The 24,097-nt window shown below is 39.1% G+C and overlaps 1 protein-coding gene across 2 annotated transcripts in view; it reads left to right on the top strand.

Moving 5' to 3' along the window:
* PLXNB2 (plexin B2) overlaps positions 1 to 24,097 on the top strand; it is a 259,609-nt gene that overhangs the window by 212,275 nt on the left and 23,237 nt on the right. For both annotated transcript variants that reach the window (XM_069850324.1, XM_069850314.1), the window contains 9 exons: positions 2,103 to 2,211; positions 14,367 to 14,503; positions 15,098 to 15,265; positions 16,894 to 17,002; positions 18,757 to 18,984; positions 19,412 to 19,588; positions 20,047 to 20,186; positions 21,244 to 21,344; positions 23,560 to 23,789. In XM_069850324.1, coding sequence (XP_069706425.1) covers positions 2,103 to 2,211; positions 14,367 to 14,503; positions 15,098 to 15,265; positions 16,894 to 17,002; positions 18,757 to 18,984; positions 19,412 to 19,588; positions 20,047 to 20,186; positions 21,244 to 21,344; positions 23,560 to 23,789 — 1,399 coding nt within the window. The remainder of the gene's footprint in view (positions 1 to 2,102; positions 2,212 to 14,366; positions 14,504 to 15,097; positions 15,266 to 16,893; positions 17,003 to 18,756; positions 18,985 to 19,411; positions 19,589 to 20,046; positions 20,187 to 21,243; positions 21,345 to 23,559; positions 23,790 to 24,097) is intronic.

Here is a 24,097-nt window from a genome sequence, read left to right as displayed (position 1 = left end):
AGTAATACAGTAACTTTTTGCTATTTCTGTGGCCTTTGGAAAGGGGTTTTGAAGATACCTGAGTGATTCTTTTAGCTTTTGAAAATTGTTTAGCTTTAATCAGTTTGCGGATTAGGCATTTTGAAGCTTCCTAGGCATCGAGGACTTAAAAATGTGTATGTAGCTGTATATCTCTTCCTGCTTCCTAAATCCATTGCCATCACTCCTATGTTTAAATGTGCATCACAATCCACAAAAGTCCCAACTCTTTTACAGTCATCTTTTCCCATTCTCTATTTTCAGTGTTTGCAAAGCTGCGCTGAATTGCAGCATAGCCTTACAAGAATTTCTGCAGCCTCTTGGCTTTTTCTAAAGCTTTTTTATATTTTTAAATTCATGGAAAGGAGCCAGAACTGAGATGACTGGTTCCTCGTATCATAGCAACATTACTGGTTTCCTAAGCTCTGCCAGTGTGGTAATGGGTGAGAACAAATGCAACTTGCATAATGTCATTTATCAACAAATTAGGAGGGTTTGAAGGAAGTTCTTCATTAGGAAAGCCTTGTAAAGAAGTTATTCAAAATATCAAATAGTTACCTATAATTTTCTGTCTTTATCTTCGTCCACTATTTTGTTTTATTATTTAAATAAATAAATTCTAGAAGTGCCTAGTCTTGCTCCCTTATCCTGCTGCAGTAAAAAGCTAGTCATTTTTAGGAGACAATTGCTCCCATGGGCAGGAAGGCAGTGAGATTTAAGGCACTTAAGGATGCCTTCTGGCCCTGTGGTGATTTAATTGTTGGCCTTCAAGAAGTCACGTTCTCATTCTTAGTAGCTTTCCATTTGCAACATGGGGGAAGGGAAGCAATGCCAGTGCTCAGGAGGGGAGGGAATTTTTCTCAATTAAAATCCCCTCTAACCACATTACAGCATTCCCCACACACACACCACCAGCCCCAGCCCCTGACTGCTTTCCCTAGCTTGACATATGGTAAAAATTCCTCCAAAGGCACTGCTTCCTGTTTCTGCCTGACAAGAAGATACAACTTCCAAGAATACAGTAGTGAAATGATGAGGAACAGATTCAGGCAGCCGTGCACATGCCAGGACATGCAAGAATTTAGAGAATTTTGTCCATTTGCCAGTACCCAGGCAGAAAAGTCTGGAGTAATCTACAGAGGGACTTAGCAATCCTTTTATTATAAGCCCCGATTTAAGTACATTATACCCAGTAATTTGGGGTTGTTGGGGTTTTTTTTTCTATTTGAGTTAGTTTGGTTTTTTTTAAGCAGTCATGCACCATTTAAGGAGGAACTGCAGTAATCCTGGAGGGGAATGGAGAAAGAAATGAGCAGTGATCTTCAGGGCGTGTCCTATATTAAACTGTCTGCCTGGGTAGGCTGCAAACATTGTATATGTCCTTACCTAACTGTATTATCAGCTCTCCATTAAGCGTTTGTCCTGGTTTTCAAGTGTGTCAAATCCTTAATGCATTTTCATGCTTGTATTCTGTGGATCACCTGTTTGAAATAAAAATTTAAACATGCATCAGTCAGCAGTGTTAGTTAAGGCAGTATTTCCTCAGACAATACTCCTTGACCTCTGATTTTGTGTGCATTATTTGAGGATTTACTTTCAGGGAACAGTAATTCTAAAGGGATTGATCGTAGATGCAAAAATACAGCAGTTTAAAGCTGAAAGGTAGCTGGATGAGCAAAACATGTATTAGAACTAAAATACACTAAGTTATAAAATAGCCAGTAGTCTGATTCTTACATAAGGGGGCATAGAAAGGTGATGTCCTTTTATAAACTTCACCAGGTCCAGTGAAAACCTTGTGTAGGGTTGGAGAGGTTCTCTAACTGGAAGGCATCTCTACTACCAGACTGCTAAAGTATCTGCTGTGTACAGTGCTCAAGTTTCAGTTTTATCTTCCTTTATATATATAAGATTAAAATATTCTTGGGTGGTTTTGCTGGCAATCTGAGGCAGAGCTCAAGTGCATTGTGTAGGATAAAGCAAAGTCAGTGCTTTTGCTGGCAGTGTATGTGATAACTCACATACATTGCATTGGCATTGCAGCTTTAACTTCTAACACTTAAACTTACATTCTTTCTTGCTAGGATTGTATGTCAGGTTGGACCAATGAATGAACCAATGCAAGGTCAAATTGAAGTTAGCATCAACGGAAAATTAGGCAAATCACCACCTGAGGTGCATTTTACATACCAGGTAAGTGCAATTTTTTCAGTAACCTGTTTTATTCCTTTTGCATGACTTAAGTTGGAAGTCTACCTGTTAAGCAGTCACTTGTGTTTGTCTTGCCAACTTTGTTTCATTGATAGCACTATCATTCAAGTATGTTAAAAAACACTTAACTTGAGTATTTAGTTATACAAAACGTACCAAAAATCTATTCTGTTTGCTAGATAGAGTCTCAAAATAGAATGATATTGTTTGCAATTCATGTTTAAGAGTTGTAGTAGAAAACTAATCAACTTATTCAATAGTGACACAATATCTCTTAAGTGTCACTATTGCATTAAAAAAACAAGCACCGCAAACAACTAAGTATTCTTTAGACATTCAGTACCTTATTTTAATCACTGTGGTTAGTCTAGCCAACATTCTTAATTACAGGAATGGATGCAGAGCAGCTGAAGAATAAGTAATGAAAGTACATAATTTTTTAAATTATTTATTTCATATAAAAATATGGCATGCAGAGCCACAGCGTTCATGTGATGTGTGTTCATATTACACGTGTGCTTTGTTTTCAGTGTTGCTATGAAGGAGAATTTTGCTTGTGTCTCAGTTGCTTTACCCAAATGTGGCTCCAGATTGTAGCTGGTTTAGCCTGTGTATTTAACAGCAAGTAATGTCTCTGTCTATGAAGTCTTCAAAATTTACAAGAGCCTATGTTAGCTAAGGGTTTTAAATAATCTCTGTCCTCATAGTGATGTTTAAAATAATGTCTATAGACTATAAATCTATAAAACATAAAGGGTGACTAGGCTTTTATCTTCTCCCTTATTTAAACTACTGTCTCGTTAGTTCTTGATATCTTGTGAGAAGGAAAGGAGTTGGCAATAAGAGGTAGAATATGTCAAGTATGGCATTCAACTCAGAAAAGGATAGTCTTATTTTCACAAAGCTGGCTAGAAGCAATTTTTCTATAATATCCAAGCAAATACCTCTTCTCCTTGGTGGGATCTCTGCAAAAGCACACTTTTTGCTTGAAAAAGTACTCTATTCCTTTGTGGAAATGTAGGTTATAATTACATCTTCTGTCATCAATCTCATTTATTCTAACCAGAGAAGACGACTATAATCTCCCATATTTATATGTTTGTGGTCTCTAGGACAAAAACTATGACAGTAAACCATGCACAATATGAGATTTTGACATGAGTTTATTTTGTTGGCAATGTTTTACATCAGTTCTCCTGTGCTTCTCCTGTATGTAAAGATGCTCCCTTGGTTTGCATGAAAACCACGTGAAGAAGTTGAAATGTAATCTGAAGCCCCCATGGAGGCTTCAAAGCCTGTCTGTGAACTTGTGCTGGTGTGATTCCCCACTCAGCACATCTGGGAGGTGAGATAAGCTGGCACCACTTTGGGCTACTTAGGGGAAAGATTCTTTATTGCCCATCAGTGAGACACCAGGGGAAGCCACGGTGCATCGGCATCATCCAGATGGAGGTTTTTGTTGCAAGTACAGGGATTCTCAGTGCCAATATCTGCCTGCATTGAGGTTACTGATACCAGATACCTAAGCTAACTGCTGATAAAGAGCATTTTTATTTATTGCAAAAATCTTTCCATGGGGGCTCTATTTACAAAATTCAAAACAATGGCAAATAATACAGTTCATGCCTTAAAACTGGTGAAATTGGTTTCTGGTTTCATTTCTCTTTGTCCCAGAAGAAAATGAAGCCAACTGTGGACTGCAGTAGGATTAAAGTTGATACAGGGTCATTGCATTCATGGACACATCTAACAGGTGTGACACAAGCGGTTTTGGCATGAGAACAGACCATCAGAGCAGACAATCTCATCAGTTAATGTTTTCTTAAAAGCTACAGCCTTGTTACACTGCTGTTTTCAGGCAGTTCTTGGATGACTTCTTTCAGCAGATGTGTGAAATCTGTGGTTGGTTTAAAACCTCTTCTATTCAGTATGTACAAAGGAAAGGAAATATCTTCTTTCCAAGAGCCTTCCTAAAATACATTTTCTGACCTGTATTTTCCCCTTTCTTTGGCACATTGTCTGGCTACCCTCCTGCTGATAATTATCGCTGTTTTTTCTGTGTGCTCTGATCACCCAAAGCACAATAGCTTCAGCTTTAGTAGTGACCATTCTAAATGTGATACGTGGGGGTGCAAGGCAAAGGTGCACAAACAGTGCTCAGGGACACAGCTGCTTAATGTCATGTGTCTCTGTACACTAAAGTTGCGTCCACAATCCCTATATTTTCAGCCTTATACCTGTGACTAGCGTCTACCACTAAAAGTGCATAGCTGGTTTTCAAGTAGAATGAGTAGAAAGGAGGCATTCTTTATGATGATCGAGTGAGGCAGTGGAACAGGTTGCCCAGAGAAACTGTGGATGCCTCATCATTGGAAATACTCAAGGTCAGGTTGGATGGGGCTTTGAGCAACCTGGACTAGTGAAAGATGGTCCCTGCCCACGAAAGGAAAAGTGAAGTAGATGATCTTTAAAGGTCCCTTCCAACCCAAACCATTCTAAGATTCTGCGATAAGTACTACTACATTCAGCTGTTGCTGATACCCAGCCTGAATGATGAGATGCATTTTTAAAGCTGGATTGATGAGGATCGATTGTCAGCACAAATTATATTCATGCTTCTGCACGAATCTCCCCCATTTATATGTTTGTGCATTTCTAAGCTGAGGAAAGAGCAAGACCTCTATTAAATAGGTGAAAAATCCTGTTGAAAGGGAAGCCGTGGTTTCAGTTTAAAACTGTTTCTGAACTAAAATGCCCTGGTCCATAAGAGTCTGAACTGCGTAGTAAACACCTCATCTGTATTCCCTGTGTAATAAGGAAGAAAGCTCTGTTGCTCCTTACCCATCACAATTTCTGTGTCCAACCCAAGTGTTGATCAAGTCCAGCCATTCTAGTGAAATCAAGTTCTGGTAACTGAGTCCTCCTCCATTAAAATGTCTGTTGTTTCATTGTAAGCAGAATCATGCAATAACTAGTCTCCTGTTTAGTGAAATAGAAATGAAGAGATGCTAAATTTTAATATCCAGTTATCTGTTACATCTGGAACATTGACAGCTTGGCTTGTCTTGGATGGAGCAGTGGCACAGCTAAAAGCCAGTCCTGCATTTTCCTTTGTTTTTAACATTATCTAAGTTGATTGTTACTGTAGTAGTGAAAAGCAGTATCAAAGAAATGAGTTAAGTTTTTCCTTGGTATTTGCCCTAGATTTGCTGATGATGTATGAGCATGTTTCCTTCCTCAGAATACATCGTCTGTATACTCAAGCCACCAGAACAAGAGTTTACAGCCTGTTCTGGGACCTCCAGCATCTGTTTGCAAGAACAGTTCTGTGAGTTTTAGGCTATGCAGATTGAAAAGGCTGTATGATTTCAGAAAGCTCAAATAAATGTAAGATGGTGAAATTAGAGACAGAACCTTTCATAATTGTAATGCATTTCTGAGGCGCTGAAGGTAGTTTAGGGACTTACTTGGAAATAATGACTGTAGTAGAAGGGGAAGTCGCTTTACCTAAACAAGGTGACGTGAACAAACAAAAAGAGGAAGAAAAGAGGATAAATTAAGGTCTGATCTGAAAACAGGCATGAACACAACTGTTAACCATACTGGAAATTTGAATGTGAATCTGAACAGCACAGTTACATTTAACAGGGTGCACTCTTTCACCACAATCTATACCAAATTTGACAGTTTACTCTTACCTTCAGCCATCTTCTGGTTTCCTTCTTGATGCATGAAGCAATGGCTCTGGGAGTTGTCACCACTGCAGTATCACAGGCTTTTGTGGAGGGTTTTACCTCACTTTGTGATTTTTCTCCATGGCTCCCTACTTCAACACATGCATTTCACACTGTAGCTGGGAGGTTTGGGTGGGGTTTTTTTGGCAGGGTGTTACATGCTTGTTGCCGTTATGATTGATGCTGATAAGCCACACATCCGCAGCAGTCTGAATTGTTTCCAGAGTGAGGTTTGTGGCTATTTTATTCTTGAGTCCTGGAGAACTCTCTGTTTGTGTATCAGCCTGTGTAAAGGCCAGAAGAACTCCTGGATAACTGAGAGCTTCAGTGAAGTTGGCCCTTTCTCATGTGGATATTATTAGACTTAATTCTCTATCATCTGAGCTATGCACTTAAATACATTTCCCACCATCCAGTGCTCATGGTTCTGCTTTAAAGCTGCCAGTGAACTCTGGCTGTATGATAATGCAGACTTTCCAGTCATGCATGCTTCTATTTCTCCATCAAACCTGTCAGCAAGGCTCTGAGGTCTTTTCAGAAAAACCTGTGGTGTCTGTCTCGTGATAAAAAGATGCTACCTGTGGTCCAAAAGATTAATTGGTTAAAATGTTGAACCTTTGCATAAGTATCCCCTCCACAGCAAACTGCAGACAACGTGCGTTGCCAGGCAAATGCTCTGTGTGGGCACCTGGAGGGACTGGAAGCATTTGATCAGATCACATAGTTTAAGGTTTGGACAAAGCAGCCCTAGAAAAGCAGGACTCAGCTCACTTCTCTGCTGAAGCCTGGGCTGTGTTGTAGATCTTGTGACGAGGTGAGCTGGTGGGTCAGGTCGGCTACGGCAGCAAACACGAGGCTGCCAGGAGTGCACAATTGGAATTCTAGGGTGGAATATCCTGTGAGTGGGTGGTTTGTCTGAAGAAACAAGAAGCAGGCTCCTTTGAGTCTGAGAAAGGAGGGAGGTAGAGGGAAAAACATTAGTTCATAATGACTTCTGTGCTCCAATCAGAAGCTTGATTGAGCTCCTACGGTTACCTTTGTAGTCAATGAAATGACATTTTGACCTCTAAGAAGGTGACTGGTGTCTGCAGTACTCCATGAGCTATGACTTTAATGCCTTTAATTTTTATATGCATTATATGCAATGGCTAGCACAATAATTTGGCTTTCAGTGCAGGGCAGATAACTTGTGTAACAAATCAGCTGTTTTGCAGACATGCTTCAAGAGCCAGAAGTTATCACAGCTGGGACCAGGATGAGGAAAGTGAAAGGTTACTTGCAGAAGAAAGGATGGAAGAGATAAATGCAGAGCAATAATGTTCTCTGTACATTTGTAAAAATCTTATTCACATGTGTGTGCACCGTCATCACATTCTTGACACAGTATCCATGTACTATGCTTGTATGGAAGCACAAGAGCCCTTTCCTGCTTCTGAAGATGTAGATTTACATCAAAGGGAAACCCCCAACCAGAGGTCACTGCCTACAGGAGCTGGCAGAAAGGAGCTTAAGTGGCTTTGCCATTTGCTGCCCATCGTGTCCATTTGAACACATCCATCTGTTGCTGGCTTCCCCTTGTGCTGCAGCTGGCACCTCTCATGGCATCACGAAGATATACTCTGCCACTATCCTCTTTTTTCCTCCTCAGTTGTCTCTCTGCTTGTGGTCTGGCACAGCTGTATTTTCTCTAGCATTCCCCCCTGAAGCACAGGCTTCATGCCAAGGTTTCTTTGCATCTCTGTTAGGTTCCCCTCCTCTATTGCCTCCCAACTGTTCCTGAATTTCTGGACCCTCCTGTGATCCACCAGTAGCCTCCTTGGTGGGTGATTGTTTCTCTCTTTGATTTTCTGTATTGGTGAAGGATAAAGTGCAGCCACTTTTATCTCAGTAGTGTAGTTCTTGGGCTAGAAACTGTCTACCTCAAATGAATATTGTAGTAGACACTTACAGACTCATACCCATGAATATAAAAAGTTGAGAATGTGCTTGATTGGTGACAGATGAGTGGAAAACTAGAGAAATTAAAAAAGAAGACATGCAGAACCTAGGGGATGTTCCATAAGAGTGCACTCCTCTTGTTCTTCAATACTGTGCAAGAGACCAGAAGAGAGTTGGCTGGACATGACAGCATAAAGCTGCAAAGCAAACAGGCTGAGTGAAAAAGGACGTGAATCAGCCTGACAGATCAGATCCCAAATGCAAGTCGGGTGAGTGGAAAAGAAGCTGGGGAAATGGCTCTCTTTTTCACCTGCATATATTTAATGGGAAATTCACAAGGAAGCTGGATAAAAAAAATGAAAAGGAGAATAGCAGTAACCCCACTGTTAGCCCGGTAAAAGCTGTGCTTTCATTTGACACCAGCAGACCGCAGAGATCTAAAATGCTGGGAGCTCTCTGAAAGCATTTTCAGCCTTTAAGAGGTATCTTTAACTAAAATTGTAATAAGAAACTTGATGAAATAAGAGATTACTTTCTTAACTGTGCAGAAAAGACTAACTGCAAGTCATAAAATATTAAAGATTAAAAAAGTTCATTCTAGATTAATAAGCAGGATGAAAAATGTAAGAGCTGAAATGCAACTGCTCAGAGGGTCTGCAGTAGCTGTGTAAGAGCAGCAGTCATGTACACTGCTAATAAGTAGGTTCACATCTAAATGTGATTATAAGTGGAACAGACGTGGAGATAATTTACCCTCTAGCACGCAGAAAGCATGAAACTGCAATGAAAAATATATCAGCATGTCTATGAACAGATTTGTAAGTAGGAAGCTAAGGATATGATCAGAGTAAGCAAAGGAAAAAATTCTGTCTGTGATGAAGAAAACAGGACATTGGAAAATGGCCTGAGTGTGAAGTCATATATATACCTGGGCCAGTGGAAGTTGTTTGGCTGGTATCTTTCTTTTTTTTCCAGTACCTCTGTGCAGATGAAGCGCAGAGCGCCTCAGAGGACAGACTGTTGCAAGACTGTGATATTACTGTGAGGCAAACCCAAAAAATATAGTTTACAAAGGTCAGATTAGTCCCTGATGCAAAGGTAAGGCAGTGGCATACAGCAATGCAAATGGCACGTAAGGGAGTTCAGTGATGTTAGAAAGAAAATAAATGAATTTGTTACCAAACAAACTAGCATTATTTGAACGTTACATACCAAAAGCAATTTACAGGGACTTAGAAATTGCCATTGTCTCACTGTTTCAAATTGGAGCAGATAACCACTGCATTCAGGTAAGCCATATCAGTGGGGCAAGCAGCAACCGCAGTCATAAAACAGAAGAAGTAACCTATTTGTGCCGTTATTGTCCTTCCAGCAAAGCTGTCTGATGGTTATCAAAGTGCTGAGGAAACTGCTGATGAGTTCAGGAGTACCAACCCAGCACTCCAGTGCAACATGGAAAAGTTGAGATTAAGGTGGCCTTTAAGACCTCTAGCTAAATATTATTACACCTAAGTAGGATTTAAGAATGGTTTATATGTAACATACATAAAATGCTCATATTTCCATGACTGACAAGCTAGAATCTGCTTGGACCTACAAGCAAGAAATCTCATTGAGATCAAATTATTTTTTCGGGATAAACCATGTAGTAGGGAACAAGCTACACCTGTTGACAAGTTGGACCAGATGATTGTTGGTAGGTCCCTTCCAGCTGAACTTTTCTGTTCTATTTTGTTCTAAATAGCGTAGTTGTGGATGTGCATATGTTTTACCAAACTGCAAATCCACTTCCTGCAAACACAGGGCATGATCATGAGGGCATAAGGCAGTGGGGAGTCCCTCTGCTGGGAGATAGCTTACCAGACTTGGCAAGAAACTAGCCATTGAACAACTGACAGACATTGGGGCAGGCTTTTTTAAACTACACTATCAAAAACCCCTCATAACAAGGTAGCCTGTTATTGCAGAAAATATTTGTGCTCAAACATTAAACTGCCTGAAGGACATGAAGAAGATTTGCCTGGTGACAAAAGAAGTACAGGGCACTGAAACTGAAAGAACATTACACTACTTCTAGCAAAATAAGAAAAATACTGAAATATATATCAATTATGATTTTCTACACTTCATGGGATTGTAGAACAAGGGTTAAATCCGTGTTTGCAGAGTTGTTTAAATTTTACTGTGTCTATGGGAAATGAAGTATTGCCAAGTCCTCACGTGAGCCAATGTTTTCCAGAAGAATTATTACAAGACCGCTACAAATTCCATATAGGACACATAGTAAAGTGTTCTGCTTAACATCGTAATTGCACCAAGCAGTGTGGTGTGATGTTGTAGTGGTGCACTGCACTGCCGTGTTGTAGAAAGCCTTCCCCTGGACACCTTCTGATGGTGCTGAGGGCTGACAATGAAAGCAGGGTATTTATTATAACAGCAGACATTCTTCCGATTCAGAGACTGAGTTGAGAAAAGAGCAGAAACAAGGAAAGACAAAAATCCTTGAGAGGATTTTGAAAAGGTGGCATAACTAATATTGCAGCACTTGTGGTCCTAGGTTTATCACTGCTGTTTGTAGTGGTTGAACACTCAGTATTACTCAGGGTTGAGTCCAAATTAAAGGGAATTGCCTCGTGGTAAAAGCATCATGTTTACTATCCCTCAAACAAGGTTTGCAGTGAAGGATTTACGCTTTTCCCCTCATTTTCTGCTGCAAGGACAATGAATCTCATGCAGGACTGTGTTAAAACATAGAGCTGCAGGTTAGATGCAGCTTTGCTAGACTGCGTAAGGTAAGACCGGATCTGACAGCTTCCAAGGGTCTTGAACCTCTCTGTCCCAGTAGTGAGTGCCATGTCAGCTGTGGGAAGGGGCTACCTTCTCCTTAGGTAAAACAGTTCTTGTTGAAGGCTTATGCTATCACTGATGGCAGTTTTTCAAATTATCTTGGCATTCAGCAAAATATTATTCTCTTGCTTATCCTATCTACCTAAGTGCATTTTTGAAAAATGCTTTCCAGTTGAGCATTTGGATAAAACAATTTTTTTTTTCTTATTGGTACTCTTAAGAAGAGTGCCACGTGGGCCAGTGTAGCTTTGCTCTTTGAGCCATTCATGAATATTTCAAAGAACACTAAAACTTGCTCATAGCACATCGGGTTAGCAATAAAATGGTTATTAAAATTGTTTACATTCATGGTAATTTATTTTAACTACTTCTTTTTTTTCTCTCAAGACCTTCAGAGGAAGGGAAAGAGGGAAAATGTGAAACAGAAGATAGCAAGTTGAAATTAATAAAATCATTTTCCTGACAAGTTTGCAGTAAGAAACTGTTACTAAACAATGCTTTGTCTTAGCAGTGCTACTGAAGCGTTCCTTTGCACACAGAGCACAGTTCAGCTTCTCCTTATTAGATGATCTTTATGAGGCATGCACATTATTTGGCCTCTGGAGAGCTCTTGGTATTTGCAAAATTACTTTAAATACATTAAATATGAATACTTTGAATTAAACTGTTTTAAACCAGTCCTTTGAGGAACTGCTTCAAGAACAACAATTAAAAAGAAAATAAGGGTTAAACTCTTCCTCCTCCTCCTCCATGGCTGCACCTGCCTTCAATCCCAGAGTGGTTCTTGGCCTCAGTTTTCCATTCAGCCTGAAGTGCAGCTGTGCCATGGATGTGGTGAGGTGTGGGTAGCATGTTCTCCTTTCTGGTGTAGCTGGGCTTTAACTTGCAGCAGTCAAATTCTTGCTAAGAAAATTTCTGGAGAAAACAGAACAGTCACTTGTTTCACTTCCTCATTGCTGCTGTGTTATTCGGTGATAGCTTTGCTATTTGGCTACCTATATATGCATATCCCTGTTCCAAGGGAGGCAAACATAGGTCTCCGCTAAAAGGTCCTGCTTTAGGTTCGTGGTATTTATACTTGCTGGTTGTTAGCAACAGAGCCAGCTGATGCCCTGCCAACATTACCCATCAGATAACCCAGCAGAGCTTTAACAGGGCAATTATTTCACGTTTTTTGTGGGAAGAAAGGAGTAGAGCTGTCTAGCAGAAGTTCTTAGCAAGCTTCCTTTCATTTTTTATGCTGAGGTTATATAGAATAAGGGTGTGTAATGCTTCAGAAACCTTTCTTGTTCCTTTCCTTCCAAAGTCTCCCCTTAAAGGCTTGGCTTTAAGTGGTTTCTTGCTCCTTTCCTTGCTAAGAGTGTTCTTCGAGGCTAGACTTTTGGTGGAGGTAGTATTTAGGGAAAAGGCTGCAAGTTTTGAATAGCTTTTCTGAGGTTCAGTGTAATGCATTTGTCCATGCTGATTCTACAGTGGTTCTTGGGATATACATTCATCTGAAAGCTATCCCAGGCGTGTTATGCAGCTAATCATTGCTGTGGATTTTTACTGCAGATGATGCAGTGGTCCAACAGTCTTAACAGTTCATAGCAATTAAGATTTAATTTGGAGTCAATAACAGGTGTGCTTTTCTGTCCGCGTGGTAAGATTACACTTTAAATATTTGGTTCATTTTTATAAGCAATTTACTGACTATGTATTTTATATACAGTTTTGAATGTCATTTTTTTCAAAATCATGTTACAAAAAAAGCACAGATGTGTGTTTCTGTGAAGCACGTGTCTAGACTTGTGTTAATTTTAACTTCAAGTGTGATTTTCTAAAAGTGACCTCCTCAAGCTTTTTATTTACCCTGGTGTGACTTATTTCAGCTTAAATGAGAAAGCAAGCAATTAAATCCAAAGAAGAATATGCACAGACCTAAGTAAGCAAGTTTTAGTAAACTCTGTTATATTGAATCAAGGCTCCTTTTTGCTTAAAATGCTTTAAAATTACTTTGAGTCATTTCCTTACATAAAATCTTGTAACCTGAGTGATGTATTAAATTAAACTGAAATCAAAGCTAGCACGTGAGAGCAGTGTATGCTGCAGCAACGTACATCTTGGGGAGTGAAGGGTTTACAAACACATTTCTCTCAGGGAAGAAAAGCTATTGACACCCAATTAGTGTTAAAGCATATTCCTAAAGCTCAATGACTTGAGAGCAAATTACAGTTGTCATTGTGGATTTGTGAAGTGTGCTGAACCATGATGCATTCCTTCGGAGGGAAGTTGCTCAGACATGAAAATATAAAACAAGCACAGCAAGTCCAATTTCTCCATGTTTCTGTAATATCTGTGCTTTAATAAAACAAATTTGTAAAGTAACCGAGGTCAATTGGATGCATTTTATGGATTCCTGCTGCTTGTTAAAAACCTGTAGATGGTTCACCGAGCTTTGAACCCAACTGCAGCACATCAGTCCCCCCCTCCCTGCCATTCATGGGCCCTCAGTTTTGTAGCTGTTAGCTGACACAGAGATGGCAATTTGTGCCTGAGCAAAACGACACGGGGGAAAGGGTTTTGCTGCATGACTAGTAAGGTGTGGGCTTGTTTCTGTCTATTTCTGAGTAGGGCTTTTCATTCTCAGAGTGGGAGATCAGTGAGTGTGATGATGGTCAGGGAAACCCGCATCAGCAAGGGAAGATTTCAAACTTTGTTCTTGCTTTGTTTGTGTATATTTCATATGGAACAGCCCCAAGCCTGGACTTTATTATCAGTCACCCATTTTAGCAAGATTATGGAAGAAGAGGAGGACAGCAGATGTCATTTACAAGTATGCATGAGATCAGGAAAAAAGCTTATTGCTTACTTGACTCATTTAAAGAATTGTTCGTTGTGTTTGAACATCAGGGAAAACTTCTTCACTTGAAAGGTTATCAAGCACTGGAATAGGCTGCCCAGGGAGGTGATTGAGAACAAAAAGAGGAATCTTATTTGAGAAATGTAAATTTCCAATAAATTTCATAACACTTTCAAGCATGTCTGCTGGCTTCAATTGATTTTAAGAATCCAGAATCCTCTCCAAGATTATAAGTGTGTAAGGAAAATTTTAGCACTTTCTCATTTTCCTTCTTTGTAAGCTCATTGCTCAAGAAAGGGATAACAATTATAATGCACTTAAAAGACAAGGAGAATCTGAATATTCTTTCTGTTCAGTACCAGTTTTGGAAATCTTACTCTATCCTTCCTGCAGCTGATGCAGAATGTAGGAAAGGGTAAGGAAAGGTGAAGGTAAACTTATCTATAAGGAAGAAAGAAATCCTAAAGTGTGAAAACAGGAAATCTGACAGAAAGCTCTCACAAACATAATGGCAGCTAACTGTATGTGTTGCAATTTAAATTCATATAAAGCCTTGTAAAATACAGTATGGAAAAAAAGATAAGTAAATTCACATCATCTGTTACTTCTTCCTTCAGTATGAATAATGAAGTATTTTGTTTTATTTTAGAATTGTCCACCTTTTCCACCTTTTTTTTTCAGGTAGTATTAAACTCCTATTAGCCGTTATACCAATTAGTACTGGTGTGAATTTTATTTTAATTTTCTTTATTATTTTGACCATCTTCTCTTTGCAGGAACCTCATCCTTCTGGAATAAGACCTGAAAGTGGTCCACAAGCGGGTGGAACCACACTTACCATCACTGGTACAAATCTGGCCACTGGTTCGAAGAAGGATGTCCAAGTTTCAGTTGGTAGCCAGCCTTGCAATGTGTATGTACCCTGAGTGATTAACAATACATAGCTGTATCCTAACAAAGAATCAACATTTTCTGGCCTCTAGAAATTACACAGATTCGTTGTCTGTCTCTTCATGACTCATCCCATGCAATGGGGCTCTGCATGTAACGTTCAGACAGAAACTCTCAGAGGCTTCAGCTGGAAGAGGCAGCTGGAAAAACAACCAAAGTGAGAGAACTCAGATATTCGAAGAATTTTCCAGTTCTGGCTTTCTCTGCCGGACTGGGTGCTCCAAACTCACCCATGCTTTCACTCAGCATCTCCTCAGTGGTTCTATGTTAAGTCTTAATCTTCTAGTGCCCCTTGGCTTGCTCCTCTCACTTTTTTCCTTTTGTTAATTGCTGCCATTTCCCCCCCAAAAATGACATTAAATGAACTGTGCTGACAGTGAATTATTCTTGTGTTCATACACTGTTCCTTTTCATATCCTATATGTTTTTTAAGGATTCTAAGTGATCTGGAGAAAAATTGTCCTTGCTTGTAACTACTCGATGCCTAGCAAAGAATGCAAATCACCATAACGTTAGTAACTAAATATGTTTCCTCTTCTTTTCTTCTTCAATCTAGCACTGAATTTGGAGATGAGATCGTTTGTATTACAGGACCTAATAACAAAGTTGAAGCTGTTGAAGTCACAATGAACTATGGGGGCACAGTAATTAGGGTACCAGGGCTATTTTCGTATAGTGAGAACCCAACCGTCACCAAATTCCTGCCAGTAAATAGCTTCAGCAGGTAATGAAATGTTTGTCATAATTTCATCTACAATTCAGTTAAAATATGTGTAATATGTAATAAACCTATTATATATAGAACTCTCTGAAATAAAAACTCCTGTACTCTAGCCATGCACACATTTAGATACGTAAAGTTTGTGGCCTTTCTTAACTGCAGCTGATGTTTGAAAGTATTCTGTTTACCTCCAAACTTTAATCCCCACTTCAAAGGTAAATCCTGAAACCAGAGAAGTTAATGAGCTTCTTTTAAGTGAAGATGTCTCAGAAAAAGAGATTTGAAGTATTTCAGCGTGATCTCAGACAATTTGGTCTTTGCATTACTCACAAACCCTTATCCAGTTTAAAAGAGAGATCGTCATCTGAAAGTGATGTAAAGGATTTCTAACAGTTCTTCTGATCAGCTTTTAATAAGTAAGCTGGAAGGAGAGGAAAGTTACGGTTTTAATCTCTATCCCATGAGGAAGAAATGTATCTTTCCAAGACATCTAGATCAAGGTTCAATAAGGCTTTTAAAACATATGCTCTCTCCTATGGTGGTACTCATCAGCATCCCTTCTGGTTGCTGCTTCTTCTGGAAAAAAACTCAAACTGGTATTGATTGTGAAGCCAAAGAACTGCATGCCACACATACTTGTAGCAAAACAGAATATCATCCGTATAAATGTGTTTATAGCATACCTCTGGTTTTGAGGGTCATTCTGTGACTGATAACGGGATAAACTTGTGACCGTGACTCTTGCTGGTTTCTGCTGTTCCCTAGTATGCTAGTCTTCCTGCCATTAGGGTACAGTTGGCAGAGAGAGAGTATGATGTTTCCACTTTCTTTCTGTAAAAGGAAGTGTAAGATCATGACCTCACAAATAGGACATTAAAAATAAAATTGACTGTGACTTCTGATGGAGAAATAGATACCTCCTCCTCGAATACTGGGTAGTCACTTATGTAAAATAGGATTTGTTTTTAATATTTGCTTTTGGGTTTGGTTTGGGTGGTTTCAGGGCCTGAAGGGTTTTTTTAGTAGATCCAATAGTGATTTACTGCAGGGAATTTAAAAGACTTCTTTTTTTTCCTGTGCATAAGCTGGAGGTTACTTTACTGGATTGCTTTGAGGATTGCTATCCCATTTTATTTTGATTACTTTAAATCCCACTGGCAACTTGCATGCATTCTTCTTCTTCTTATGCGAATGCATTATTTTCTAAACAATGTTTAGAATTATTTTCTAAACAATGTTGCAAATGAAAAGGGTATAAAAAGCCAGATCCCTACAGACGTGTGGAAAATACACTCTTACCTTTGTCTATGTGTGTGTGGTAGGTGGAGTGCTTATAATAAAAACACTAAAGAAGTAAAGCACACAAAGATAGGCATCAATGAACAGCCATGGGTACTGACAAAGCAATTTGTACTTTTATATTCTCCTGTTTTAAAACTAGGGTGAAGTTGACGTTGCTGCTTCTAAATGGTGTGGTCTCTTCTGTCGAAGTCTTTTATGTAGGATATCTAATTGTCATATAGACATTACATAGCTGTTTTCAGTAGAAGCAGTAGCAGTCCAGGATAAAGCAGTCAATAGCCATGGTAGTTTGCCAATGACTTGATTTCTTTTTTAATTCTGCCTTTCAGCGGCGGGAGAAATATTACAGTAACTGGAACCGGGTTTGAGCTCATCCAGAGTTTCTCCTTGGTGGTATATGCAGAGCGTCCAGAAGCAGGGAAAACGACTCTCAAAAGGGTAATTTTCTCTTTTTTCCCCCAGATGCATCACATTGGATGCATAACATATAATCTGCTCAAAAATGCATTTAAGTTGGCCCACTTAACGTCACTGGGCTTGGAATGGAATAAGGTTTGAACAGATTCTGGGTCTGTTCAGGGTTTCTGTGCAAGAAGAGTCTACTCCTGCCATCCTGATTTACATCCATTTGTACCTTGCAATCTTCTGCTTTTAAATTATTATCACTCAATGTGAATAAGGATAGAGGAAAAAAAGGCTTTGAATGGTAAACTGGATTTATTTCAAAATTTGAAAACAGTGTAATTTTTTTTTTATCCTTCTCTTCACCCTACAAACTTCAGAGATTTGGCTGAAACAGGACCCAAACCCAGACAGTGTTGAGAACTTCTCTTTGCACAGTCAGTCCTTTCTATCTTCTCACACCTCAATGAAGAGAATCTTCTTTTCGTTCTTGTTTCATGCATATTCTATCTATGGTGTGTTCACAAAAATTTGTGAAAAATAAAGTTTAAAAAGAAAATGAACCCTTCTTGCATCTCATGTTAAGAGGAACTAACATTATGGATGGGTCTTAATTTCCCATTCTTCTAATGAAGATCAAAAATTAATGCAATGATTGAGAACTTTAAAGTTATCTTCCGGTAGGAACCTGATTTAAGCCTTTTTTTTATGGCTGGCCCTTAAATTGAAGACCGTCTTGTGAACCAATATTAGAAATAATTATTGTCATGTAGAGAGGGTAATGTGTTTATTTTGTATTATTGTAGGATTCAACTTGTAAGAATAAGCAAAGCCAACTGGATTTGCACCCATGAGAACCCTATCCTTAAAGAATTTTAAGAGGAAAACTGCCAACATTTCTGAGGCCATAAACTACAAGATATAATTATCTTGATAACATTAACCTGCAGGACAACCCTAAAGTCTATGTAGCTTTCTTGACAGTATTTATCAACATCTCTTACCACCCTTTTTATGCATGCTCAGCATCTTCTCAACATGTTAGCTTCAATCAGCATTACGTACAGCACATATTCTTGGTTAAGACTAGAAACTTTATTCTAATCTTTTGTTTTGCTTTCACTTATACAACAATATCAGAAATGTGGGGGAGAAGCTATCAAACTGCATTTCTCAAAATGAGAAAATGAGATGGCAATAGAAGAAATGTTGAGAGTTCCTTTTAGTGTTGTTGGCTGTGATTGATGTTACTGAATGACTGAAGGAGTTTCTAGGATAAAAACATTTGTGTAATTGAGGATGGAGGACAGGTTAACTGAGCTGTTACCTGGAGTAGTTGATTGACAGTTGGTAAATTTTATTCCATATTTCACTTAATAATTTCAGCGAGGTCTTTCACAATGTCAATAGAAAAGAATCTACCTGAAATACTTAATGGTATAGAAGATGATCTGGATTTAAGCTGCCACATTAACCTTTTAATCTTAGAGTAGTTTAGTGATATCAGCCCAGTGTGGTCCACAGCCACAGAATTTGGAGGCAATGGAAACTGTTCTATAGCCTAACCTATTTCTGTAGGCTACTACTACAGTGTAATCAATCTACAATTTATTCCCGTAAAGAAATTGGTTTCATTTTCTTTTTGGAAAATACCTCATACTATGTTATTTTTGCTGTATGGACAAGATATAAATCTATGGATTTATTTCTACAGTCTAAAGTTATCAACACTTATGAAGAGGAATGAGTCAAACTCTAAAATATGCAATTTTTTTTCTTGTTTCTTACAGTTTGTTGGAAAGCTTGTTAAAAGACTCAATGAAACTACTGTGATTTTTTCTTCCCCACCAATACTTGAAGATCCAGAAAACTATAACATTACCACTATTATTCTAATGGATCATTATAATTTGGTTGTAAAAAATGAGAGCCACTCCTTTGCCTATGTTGCAGACCCAACCTTTGAAAACTTCACAGATGGCATCAAAAAGCAAGTTAACAAACTTATTAATGCAAAGGTAAGCTGGTCAAGAGATGTGATTGCTCATTTTGTCCTTGAAGTGTGTATGGAATCTTTCTTTCCTTTCTCAAAACCTTAACAGCTGTTTGGTACCATACCCAAAATGCTTGGTGGAGTCCCTTACCTCTGCTAGATGTTGAAGATTGTCAGTTCCCCTTTTGTCCACTCTCTTCTTCTCAGATATAATTGCTATCTTTTTAGCCATACTTTGGGTTTTCCTCAGTATCTCTGCTCCTGCTGAGCCTGGCATTTGGATATGTCCTCTGGCAGAGAGCAATCTTTCCTCCACCAGGAAGGACAGGAGAGGAGTTGTGTAATTCCATCACAACTGCTGCTTAAGTTGATCTAAACAGAAATTTACAACTTGGAACTTCTTGTCTTCCAAGACTTTGTGATGATGACTTAGCCTTGTATTTTCTGTCTAGGGCAGTAACCTGAACAAAGCCATGACAATAGACGAGGCCCAGGCTTTTGTGGGTGATGAGCCTTGCAACATAAAAACACTAACTGAAACGGACTTATATTGTGAGCCACCAGAAGTACAGCCTCAACCAAAGAAACGGCAGAAGAGAGATACCATCAATAATCTTCCTGAATTCATTGTAGGTTACTTTTTCAATAGAATTTAATATCATGTGTAAAGGATACTGATACGATGCTTGTTAGCTGAAGTAATGTGTTCTCCAAAGCTCTTGTAGTACCATAAAGAAACTCCTTGCAGTTCTTTCTTCTTCCAGCTCCTGCTTACTGACTGGAAGTCACACGTAAAGAGCAGTCCCAAGCTGCTATATGCCTTCTACCTTCATTACACATGAATATAAAATTGTAGCTAGACAGGCTGGGGATTTTATTTCCTCTGCTAAGCAAAGTAAAATTTCTTCATGGAATAAAGTGCTAGTGACCTAAATTCAGTATAAAATATTCAGGAATGTTCCTTTGTTTGGCAGTTTGAGCTAGAAAATCACTTAGTGAGAACTACTGAAAATTTAGAGTGCAACTGAGAAGTGAACCACTGTCCATTTGCACTTTTTGAGACAAATATCTGTGTTTATATGATTAGGTGAAATTTGGACTCCGAGAATGGATCCTTGGAAGGGTGGAATATGATACACGTGTGAGTGACATCCCTCTGAATCTTATTTTGCCACTGGTACTTATTCCTATGATAGTAATCATCATCATTTCTATCATCTGTTACAGGTAAGAAGTTCTCTTGATTAGGTGGTTTACTGTCCTAAAGTTTTTCAAGGTACTACCTGATTGTTTTCAGCTCAGTCTACAGAAATTATCTTCATGTTTATTATGATCTGCAGAGTTAAGAAAGGCAGTTAAAGCTGGAAATATGTATGAGCACCAATTTATTCCTCTCACGCACACCAAATTCCTTGGTGTCAGTCAGCCCAGTCTGTCCTTTATACACAAGCACAACAATTGGTCCCAGGCTTGCCAAGCACATAATTACAGACTTAGTTGCACACATACATTCTTGAACTGGCAGCTAAAGTGCCTCTTGTGAAGGAGATAACTTATTCTGTATACATATCCACCAGCATTTATGCTACCTCGTTCAGCTCTGTATGTCTGAGCTGGATGGATTTGGCTAAGGGGTCATTTCAGCCTTTCCAGCTGAGATAAGTGTTTCCTGCACGGAAATTTCATGAGTAATGGTGAAATTCATGCTTTACAAAGGGCCAGAACAGTGTCTGTATTTCACATAAGACTTTCTTAGCCCAATTTTAAGGTTAGTAATGAAGATTGCGTACTTGCCTTCAGGAGGGGGCAGATTTCTCTCTCATGGTGCGTATCAATATAGCCAGAGTAATGCTGAGGTATGTGCTGTACAGCACTGATGTGCTCGTGGACCTCCTGCAGCCTTCTCGGTTCAGTCCCAGACACGCTCCTGGGTAGCTCAGAGCCAGTGCAGGGCATGTTGCAAGCCATCTTTGTTCAATACATACAAGTTGAGTTTCTGCATTTAACATGTGATTGAAAGCATTTGTGCTATGGCTTATTGGATTTTAAATTGCTGGCCGAAGTGTTCTTTGAAGCAGTGGGCTGTGATGGTGCCAGGCTAATTTACATGGGATGAAGACTTGATGTACTGTTGCTGTTCTCCTCTATTCTCTATCTGCTGCCTCTGTTTAAAAGAAATCAAAACCAGGAAAGTGTCCTCCTTTGACTTTCCACTCAGAGCTGTTGCAAATAATTTGCTTTTGCAGTTTGTAACTTTTTAAAAATTTTACTTCTACCCATAAAGACGCAAGAGCCAACAAGCAGAACGGGAGTATGAAAAAATTAAATCACAACTTGAAGGCCTGGAGGAGAGTGTCAGAGACCGGTGCAAGAAGGAATTTACAGGTATGGCTGACACTTGCATACCTATAGGTCCTCTAGAACAGTCAGAAGATGGGCTGGAGCAATGGTGCTAGCTTGCTGAAACTGTCTTCTGGGAACAAATAAATAGTAGATCTTAGTAGTCTTGATTACTGGTGATAATATACAACAGATATTTGCTACTATATATGAAGGCCATAAAATAAAATAAGGAGCTGAGGGTTTTTTAAAGGAAATTGGTAGTTTCAGTCTAAAGAAAGCACAGAGTTAGCAACTGGGAAATAGAAACTAGTTGAGATTGGGGTTACTTACAGCCATTGATGTGACTGGTGATTGATATGGAGGAAAGAATGTTTTATAGTGACTAACTGTGCACTTAGTATTTAGCACAATGGCAATATGTGCCACGTATGCACATTAAAAACTGTTTGCAGAGTGTGAAATTTATTTGCAGCAATCAGCATACAAAGGGATAATTTAGCAAACTCACAGGAAAGAAATAGTATTTTGCCCTGTTTATTATGGGAAAACATTAAGCTTGATTTGAGGAGCTAGCTAATTGTTCTGTTTAAATGTAGAGGCATCATCCCAGGGAAGGCAGTGGGAGGTATGAAGGCTCAGCATTTCTACATGTTGAACTATTCATTGCAATGCTTAAATTTGGCATCTGAGTGCAGACATGGCAAATATTGGCCTAAATGATTACTCTTTGTCTGAATTATACTTGCTGTTAGGTTGTGTTGAAATAATCTCTACAAAAAAAAAACCCACATTTTATTTCTAAAGAGAAATAGTTTGTTTCACTTTGGTAGTGGATAAAAAGCAGGACTGAATTAAACAGCAATTTCAGCTTAGAGTTTGAAATTAATTTAAGAATCTCAAGGAATCTCAAAGATTTCTTCTGTGCTCGAGGCCTCTCCCAGTCTTGTTTTTCCTGCACTTCTTGGACAGGATGTTCTTTTCTTGTACCAGCTTGCTTTCTTTGGAAAACTGACTCCTTCCAGGTTCTGTATGCAAAAGAGAAGCAAATATTTGAATCAAAAACTATTCCCAAATGGGCTTCATTTCAAACTGGTTTTGAACTATGAGAAGTATGATCAAGGCTAACAGCCCTCCCTCTTGCTACCTCTGCCACAGAACTTTATTTATGTTTCTGGAGGTGCCTTTCTCTTGCGGACAATTCTAGTAGGGGGATGTAGACTTCTACCACATGTTGGGTTGAAGGTTTCCTCTCTGCTCCACCAAGCACAAAACTGGGGAAGCGGAATGCCCATCCAAGGGGTAATCCAGTTTCTAAACTGTATCCACCTTGGCAGACAGTAAAATGAAACATTGAAGTCAAAACACTTTCTGGATCCATACTGTGAAACAGCACAAAGTGCAGACAATCTAAAATACATAGAACCAAGTATAGCCAGGGAAAGGGACACCAGGGAGGAAATACAAATACCATGGAGCTGGAAACCACAAGGTGCTTTCTCCTTCACTTTTGCTGAGTGCTATAGAACAAAGAGGTAAATGAATGAATAAGAGCAATAAAATTGCTGAGAAAATAGGTCACAGTATTAATTAACATAGTATTCTAGTCAATCAGGAATATTGGGTAATTGGAAAGCCTTTGGCCAGAATAACTGTTCAAAAGAATGGTTCCCTAATTGTTGTCCCTTTTAAGAACTGCAGAGCTGTTGAGTCCCACAGAGATGTTTCTATCAATTTTGATGAACTCTTTAACTTTCTTCCTTCCTGCCATCCCCTTCCAATTAAATTCAGGTGCTTTACACTTTAAACCTTTCTTCCTTGATTGCTATGTGGTTTTTAAAGGAATTTTTGTTACTACCTAGACTCCAAGGAAATAGAATGTGCATTGAAAAATAAAACCAAAGCAAAACAAAAAAACAAACAAGAAAACAATATTCTGGTGTCTTTTTTTGTCTCTCTGCTGCAATCCCACATTTGTATATATGAACTCATCCAGAAGTCCATTAAGGTCTTTTTTCAGATAGGCAGCAACAAGGAAACCATCTGCTAAAGGCAGTTATCCTCATGTCGCCATAGGCTTAGTTGAGATTGTGGTTAACAGGATAACTGGTAAAAATAGCAAGAGAAAATATGAGATGAAATAAAGTTTTTGGTGTTGAGTTGCTTTTCTCTCCATTACAAAGCACTCAAACAGATAGTGTTGTCTAAAGAGGCTGCAGGATTTTTAAAATGAACCTTTAAACTTTGTTTCATATTCCAGATCTAATGATAGAGATGGAGGATCAGACAAATGATATCAATGAAGCCGGAATTCCAGTACTGGACTACAAAACCTACACAGACAGAGTCTTCTTCTTGCCCTCCAAAGACGGAGAGAAAGACGTGATGATTACAGGGAAGCTGGATATTCCCGAGGCCAGGCGGCAGACTATGGAGCAGGCTTTGAACCAGTTCTCCAATCTCCTCAATAGCAAATCATTTCTCATCAATGTGAGTACTGGAGTAGACTCTCCTTGTCTCTTAGCTAGGCATAGCTGTCTGTGCAAGGCAGTGGGTTTGCAAGCAAAACTGAACCAAAATAACTTATTTTTAATCATATGGTTCTGGTTCCACAGTGACTGCTGCAGCTATGTGGCTTCTCAGCCAGAGCTGCCTTGTGGGACAGAGAGGGAAGATCATATTTCTGTGCCAGGTCACACAGCATGGAGTTAGTCAACATTGCAGTGACTGTAGGAAAATGGCTATTACCCAATCTGGCATAAAAACTGCTGTAAGAAGTTTGGTTTAGGCTTTTAAGA

This window comes from Phaenicophaeus curvirostris, chromosome 1 (genome assembly GCF_032191515.1).
Source record: "Phaenicophaeus curvirostris isolate KB17595 chromosome 1, BPBGC_Pcur_1.0, whole genome shotgun sequence".
Lineage (NCBI taxonomy): Eukaryota > Metazoa > Chordata > Aves > Cuculiformes > Cuculidae > Phaenicophaeus > Phaenicophaeus curvirostris.
The sequence above is the reverse complement of the archived record's forward strand: the minus strand, read 5'-3'. Positions and strand labels throughout refer to the sequence as shown.